This window comes from Pelmatolapia mariae, linkage group LG3_W, assembly GCF_036321145.2.
Source record: "Pelmatolapia mariae isolate MD_Pm_ZW linkage group LG3_W, Pm_UMD_F_2, whole genome shotgun sequence".
NCBI lineage: Eukaryota > Metazoa > Chordata > Actinopteri > Cichliformes > Cichlidae > Pelmatolapia > Pelmatolapia mariae.
In genome coordinates this window covers 66,292,608-66,300,070 of record NC_086229.1, presented here as the reverse complement: position 1 = coordinate 66,300,070, position 7,463 = coordinate 66,292,608, and the positions used below count along the sequence as shown (strand labels likewise).

General features: G+C 39.1%; 1 protein-coding gene across 1 annotated transcript in view; it reads right to left on the bottom strand.

Moving 5' to 3' along the window:
* Positions 1 to 450: 450 nt before the first annotated feature.
* Positions 451 to 7,463, bottom strand: part of LOC134623882 (polyamine-transporting ATPase 13A2-like) — a 34,424-nt gene continuing 27,411 nt past the window's right edge. The window contains exons 23-28 of the mRNA XM_065470223.1: positions 6,026 to 6,178; positions 5,417 to 5,513; positions 2,758 to 2,981; positions 2,496 to 2,647; positions 2,221 to 2,387; positions 451 to 597 (exon numbers count right to left, since the gene is read on the bottom strand). Of these exons, the coding sequence (XP_065326295.1) occupies positions 451 to 597; positions 2,221 to 2,387; positions 2,496 to 2,647; positions 2,758 to 2,981; positions 5,417 to 5,513; positions 6,026 to 6,178 (940 nt within the window). The remainder of the gene's footprint in view (positions 598 to 2,220; positions 2,388 to 2,495; positions 2,648 to 2,757; positions 2,982 to 5,416; positions 5,514 to 6,025; positions 6,179 to 7,463) is intronic.

Here is a 7,463-nt window from a genome sequence, read left to right as displayed (position 1 = left end):
ATATCCATGCTTCATTAGCTACCTCAGAAAAAACATAAAATGTTAGTCAGAGGTAAGGGCATCAAAGCAGTGGGTATCACCGACCTGCTGTAACATCACAGTTGTCATTCATTTATGATGTCAGTAAGACTCACATCAAACTTAAACAAGACTAAAAGTTAAAAAAAAATCAGTGAAAACATATCCAGATTAATTTAAAACGAAACTCTGAACAGAACCTGCTGACCAGCATTAACATGTTGACCTAACTGGTAAAAAGAGAAACAGAAAACTGCCAGTGTAGTTCAATAACCCATTAATTTGCTTCATAGTTACAAGCCTTACATGAGTTCCAAACATCAGCAAACAACACGCTTAGTGGCATGTTAGGAAGTATATGCAGGTAACCCCCCACTTTTTCTTTATTAGAAGTAGTTTATCAAGCCTGGACACCCTCCAAATGTTCAGGATTCAGTTTTCTGCTTCACTGATGATCACATTCTCATAAAGGGGCTGCCAAAATCTGATGTCAGGCAGGAGGCGTTTATACTGTTTCTTGGATGGACCTCTGTTCCACAGTCGACGAAATCCATTTAAAACACCACAGTCTATCAGTATCTGGGGAAAAATAACAATAGTCTGATAAAACAGGGCTTCTAGGAATACACCACACATGCAATCGAAGACGAACACTGATAACATGGGCTTTTTAGAGCAGCAGTTTTGACTGGAGAATATTACAGGCTCTGTAAAATAACCACTGTAGTACATTTGTGGTCAGAGATTCCCATTCACACACCATGGGCAGGGGGATTTGGAACTTTTAATGATTTCTTTGAACTATTCTTTCTCCAGGTTGGAATTAGTGTACACTATACATCTTGAAGAACTTTAAAAAACAAGTTTAATTTCATTTTGAATTTTCTCTCTGATCCACAAAAGGTTAAAAGTACACATATATTCCCATTAATATTTATTTAGATGTCTCTTAGTGAACTGCGAGTCAGATGCATTTAGTATTTATCAACAAGCTTCTGTCAAAAATCCGGGTGGTTGTGACAACTGTTTTTCATAGATTTTATAGTCAATTTAAACTGGTTATATTTCTGGCACATACCCTGCTTTTAAGCATGGTGCAATTTTTTTTTAGCAAGGTTGAGGTCAAGGCTTGCTTAATGTTAGGCTTATAATGAATAAGGCTTGCCTATGTTCATCCAAAAACTAATTTTTATGTGTGTTTTAGGTCATCATCCTGTTAGAACAGTCAACTCTGTCGAAGTTTCAAAAATCTAGTTGTTAAACAGATGTAAAGTTGAACAATTTAGAGATAGTCCTCTTTCTTCAGTATTGCATCCACTTTGTACAGTGTACGAGTAGCACTGCCAGCAAAAGAAGCAAGAACACGATGCTAACAGGACCATGCTTGACAGCTGGTAGCGTTCAGAGGTCTGAAAGCCTAAACTTACCTATTGTTATTGTCACCAGACAGCTCAATATTTGTCTCATCTGACCAAGCTTTTCTCCAGAAGACATTTGGCTCGTCTATGTGGGCAGCTGCTTTGATTTCGGACCAGAGGCTTCTTTTTTAGTTGGTACACTCAAAGTCCAAGGTGATTTAAAACTGGCTTCACTGTAGACAATGACACTGGTATTCCAGCAGTTTCCAGTTGAGGGCAGATTTGAGCCATGGTGGTTCCTTGGTTCTTCCTGAACATAACTCATTTCCTCTGATCTGAGGCTGATAGTTTGGGTCTTCTTCTAGACCTCAGCGAAGTGTTGACACATCTGAATAACATTTTATTACATACAGTTTGAACTGATTATCATGTAATTGGCAACTGTTTAGAAATGGCTCTATTAATCTTCTAGAATGGACTTCTAAAACCTCAAAACTCAATGCTCTTGAAGATTTTGCTGACTATGGTTAATAGCTAGGTTTGTGCGAGAAAAGCAACCAATTTAAATGAAGTCTCCAATTATGCCACGAAAAGTGGTCAAAAGCTCTTCCTCAAATTAAATCCAAGCTAAAATCAAACTTGTTTTTTAAAGTCATTAAAGCTGTACAATCATTCCACAATGAAACAAGAACAGTTCAATCATTAAAAACCCCAAATTACAATAACATTCATCCAAATGTTGAGAGGATGGAAACTTCTGACCAGAACTGTAAGTCACATTTAGCTTTATTGTCCATGCTGATGTAAACCAACAATGTCACAAAGAGGGGTTTATGTCACTCACCTCCACAAGAAAACAAATTAAAAAGTTGATCGCAGCTACACCAACTAGCACCACTTTAAACACCATATCGGAGATGTTGTACAGCTGAAGGAAAAATGCAGGCAGGGGATGGAAAACCAGCCAAAGCATCACGCAGAGCTGGCAGAACAGCACAAGAAGGAACGACCCTGAAAGCCAGAAAGAAAATTCCCTGACTCCACTGAGACGACAAATCCTTAATCATGTGACTGATGATCAGCCTGTTATAAAACTAACCCTAGATATTTCTGACTCACAGTTCTGGAAGATTGGCTCTTTGTGAGGGTAGCCCTTAGTGACTACTACTGCCATGATGATGTACTGGAAACCTGACAGGTCAAACACACTCGTGTCCTCCATGTTTGGCAGATTGTCTGTCTCAAAAACAGTTGAATTGAGTGGAATATACCTAAAAACCAAAGAGCTGAGTTATTTTAATTCATGGTTTGGTGGCCAGAGAAGGAAATATGAAAATATTTCTCAACAACAATCTGAACAAAAATCTGACATTTTACAGACCAGTTCTGTGAAGTGGTGATGAGGAGAGCAGCCACCTGTCCAAGGATGATCATGCAGGTGTGAATCAACAGGCTGCCTAGGATTGGTAAATTTAGCAGATTAGCTGGGGGTCTGAAGGTGTGCAGCTCCTCACTTGGGCCTCCTCTCCCCATTACAATGGCCAGCAGAGTTACGAGAATGAAGTCAAAATAAAGGAATTGGAAGTCACCTAAAGTTGTCTTAACCTGAGGAACACATTAAGAGCATTTGTTGAGAAACTGATTAGTCAAAGTTGGAAGACTGTACTGAGTGCAGTTTAGGTCTCAATCATGAATTCATACAATCAGAAATAAAAAATCATAGCCTCCTCCGTCTGAACCTGAATAGAACACCATTACTGGATAAACACCATGAACGCCATACAAGTGTTCAGAAAGAACAGCTAAAGACTACAAAGCCCCACAAGGGACACTGGAGACGAAAAAATGAAGATGAACTTTTGTAAAACGAGATCTCGCAAAAGTTTACTTCATTTTTTCTCTCCAATGTCCCTTGCAGTGCTCCGTAGTACGATGTTCTCTTGTGGGACCTCTCTTGACCGCGGGAAACGCTCTAAAGCCCCTTCATGTCTACTCTATTGACTCTTCTGATTCCTGAATGCACAGAAACAGAACTGCTATCAAAGAGTAGCGGGATTATTTGTAAGATCTCGCAAAAGCTCTTTTTTTCCCCCAGTGTCCCTTGCGGGGCTCCGTAGAAGACATTCAGTGTCTGCCAAGCCTTAGCCGCACTTCTTTGATTCAGGACTTTTTTTTACTTCATAGACACAGAGTGTCTAAGAAGTCAAAGCTCCACTTTTGGTAAATTCCAGGTGATAGGTGGCAGGCAGGAATGGGTACACTTGTATCCTCCTCGGTTTGCTGGCTGGGGTTTTCCGCAGTGGATGGAGAAGTTTCCTTGTGCCTTTGGGTCCTGACTGTTAATTCTACCTATGCAACAAACAGTTCAGAGTACCCAACATTCATCATTGAGTGAGTTGCTCAAGCATGCTCCATCTGGTGACTCCGTGACCTGGAGGGATCTTATTCGAAGGAACAAGCTGCCTGATCTAAACCTGAAAGATGTTCTGATTTGGATTTCTGTGTAAATCACAGTTTGCCACAAAGAGCTGCAGCTGCAAAGTTGTCGGTGCCTGCTGTAGTGGTAATCCCTGAACCAGATGGTAGAGACCAGAGGTGAAGGGAGCTGTTAAGCAAGTCTTTGTCTGGTTCTACCAGAGGTCTCTTATTGTAAAAAGTGAGTTTTTCATTCCCACTCACACCAAGTGCTTGCTTGGTTGTCTGATTGTTCGGTTTTCTCTCTATTATGTAGGGTCTTTAACTTCAAATATAAAGTACATTGAGGTGACTGCTGTTGAGATTTGGAGTCATATAAATAAAACTGAATTTAAATATAATTACATTTATTTAAATTAAGCTGAAGGACTCTTACTGAGCTTGGTTAAATTCTGGAGGTCGCTGATGGCTACCGGCATGTTAGACTGCAACTCTGATAGTGCCTGAAGTAAAAAATCAGATATGGAAGAGTTGAGTCTTTTAAGATTATCATTTGAGCAAAGACATATATAACCGTTGTATGTGTACTGATAAAATGTTTGTCCATATTAGGTTGTAGCTTGTGTGCAGACATAAGATGTAGGAAGCAGTCTTGTCACTGCAATTTGCACACAAGAAATCAAACGGTCATGTTTTTATAAGTTTAAGGTGCAAGACTGCTCACTTCTGTTTTTGTATATGTTAAATCGTTAAAAGGTGACGCCATATATGAAGTGAGTAGAGATGTCGTAAAGAGGTCACCACCATATATGGCATGACAGGAAATGTCACAAACAATACAAACTCACTTGCTCACATATGCTTGCCTTAAATCGTCACATGACTGACGAGATATTTGTGTAATTGCTTGTTTTCAATAAAAGGGGCTGTAAGGGAGGTCAGGTTTAAAGTTGGCTGAGTTTGGCTGAAGAGCTCTACAACTCTAAGATCCCGAGCGGGCTTTCCTTGCCAGCAAGTAAAACCGATTGAGCTCTGTGTGTCTTGCTTTGTTCACAAGGATTGGTCTCTGAGTCAGCTGGTTTATGTATTAGACCCAACAGGAAGAGGTCAATGAGGCTGTGGAACAAGACTTTTGTTTGGGCTCAAATCGAGGATCTCGTAATTCACCCATTAAACCTTCTGTAATGGAAGTAGAATCTGGCAATAAGGGAGGCAAATTGTCTATCACTGGGGATGAGGTCATGGAGATAATTGAACAACTGCTCTGTTATAGAGCTCGAGATAGTTTAGCCTCAGAAAGCTGGGACATTCAACATCCCCGTGGAAAAACTGGAAGAGGAATATGAGAGGCTGACAGTGGCTTCTCTGCTTAGACTGCTACCCCTGCGACCTAAATATGTATAAGCAGCAGAAAATAAATAGACATATGTTGCTAATGTTAGAATATTTTGGTTTATTTTGCATTAAACACTCTGACGATAGGGGGCACACCTGGATTAAAAAAATTTGGACTAAAGTAACAATGTGTTAGTGCAACTTTTCACTAAAGCAGTTCAGAAAAAATAAAGATGAATGCTGAAAAAGTAAAATGTGAAGGGATGATGTTCTTCTTTCGCCCTACTCACCGTGCAGAGGATGATGACAGAGCAGAACTGAACCAGGCTGTATAGAGACATGTATCTGAAAAGACTGAAGGAGGTGACCAAAGAACATCGGCCCTCTCTGAATGGATAAGCAGGAAAAAATATTGATTATTTTTGGTAATACTTCATTATAACTGCAACTAGGGGCCTACTTTGCCTATAATTAAATGGAGTTGGGATGAATTTCATCTGAAATTATAATATAATTATGCTGGTAACAACCAGTCTTGAAACCTCCAACCTCATTTCATCTTCATCATCCTGGTAGATAGCAACAGATTTTTATCATTTATCATTTCCCCTTCACATTCCTATACATTCCTAGCATGCTATAATTGCTATAATTATGTTATAGCATGCCAATGACACTTGCTGAAAATGTTCAGACCTTTCCACACCTGCCTGGATGCTAGTGTACATACCTTTAAGTATTTCTTGTTAAATATTACATGTGATTAAAAAAATTAAATTACATTTATTAATAAGTATGCCCTTAGTAGTGGGATGTATGACAAAGTGTTATCTTATTTGCTAGGTTGTTTTTTTTGTTGTTTTTGTTGTTTGGACTTTTAATGCATTCTGGCTCCTAACCTGATAAGCTGAGGCACACAAGTGATGTTTTCAGTTTTGGAAGTAAAAGGTGAAGCGACTGAGGCTTCCACTTCAGACAGAGAAATCCCAACATCAGCAGCTCTCAGTGCCCCGCAGTCATTGGCCCAGTCCCCACACATGCCTACACGGTATCTGCAGACATAAATACAATTGGTGGCCTTTATGAATTATACTAATACTGCATGATGAAAACACATCAGTACTGTGTATTATTACTTAAAGTATTCTTCCTCAAAATGTCAACAATGTTCCAATCTTTATACAGCAGAAAAATGTTATATAGATCAGTGTTACTGGTGCAGATGTTTGTAGCTGAGCTGAATTTAAATGTTATATTCTATTTATAACGCAGTTTACAGCACGCCTGTACTGCCCTGATCTTGGTTTTTAAAACAGACCAACACTCTGATTCACCTGCCTCATCTCACTCCAGATGTTTTATCACACCTGACATGGTAGAGTCTATGCCCACTCTTTAAGATGTGAATCTGAAAACTTTTGTTGGTAATGTGTTAAATCTGTTGCTGTATGTGGGCCTTTCTGTCCTAAGTTTAGTGTTCAACAAGTGAAATGGTCAGCTGGGTAAAGATCAGGTGACTGACTAAATATACTTTTAAATATACTGGGTTGCTTTGTCTGTGTGTTTTTTCATTGTCCATCTATGTTATCAAATGCCGTTCAATCAATTTTACTGCATTCAGTCAGATTTGAGCAGACAGTATGTCTCTAAACACCTCAGAATTCATTCAGCTGCTTCTGTCCAGTGTCACATGATCAATAAACACCAGTGTCCCAGTGCCACTGGCATCCATGCACGCCCAAGCTACCTTTGCCATGTTTTACAGGTGATGTTGTATTTTTTGGATCATGAACTGTCCCACGCCTTCTCCATACATTTTTCTTGCTATCATTTGGTAGAGGTTTATCTTGTTTTCATTTCTCCAAATAATATTTTTTCATCTTTTTTAGATGCTTTTCTGGGTCCTATTTTGCCTATTATTGATGCTTATGAGCAGCTTGTGCCTAGCAGTGAACCCTCTGTATTTACTTTAATGCAGTCTTTCAGTCAATTGTCCTTTTGACTTTTGGTCACTTTAAAAAGAGGGTGGGACAAGTCCTTTAAGGTAAGCGTTCGTGTGATTTGATGCTGTATAAATAAAACTGAATTGAAATTATGCATGCTAAGAAGATGAAACTCCTAAATTCTTCATCCAATTTGAAAGTGGATACCCTCAAATGAAAGATGAGTCTACTTCCATGTATGTTATATAACTGCAATTGGAATATTTTTCACTAAACATGTAAAGAAAAACTGTGTCAGTTTCCACACACACACATATATATATGGACACTGACACATTTACACACACACACACCTGTAATTGCACAGTCATGGGGACCTGATTGTGGATGCTCC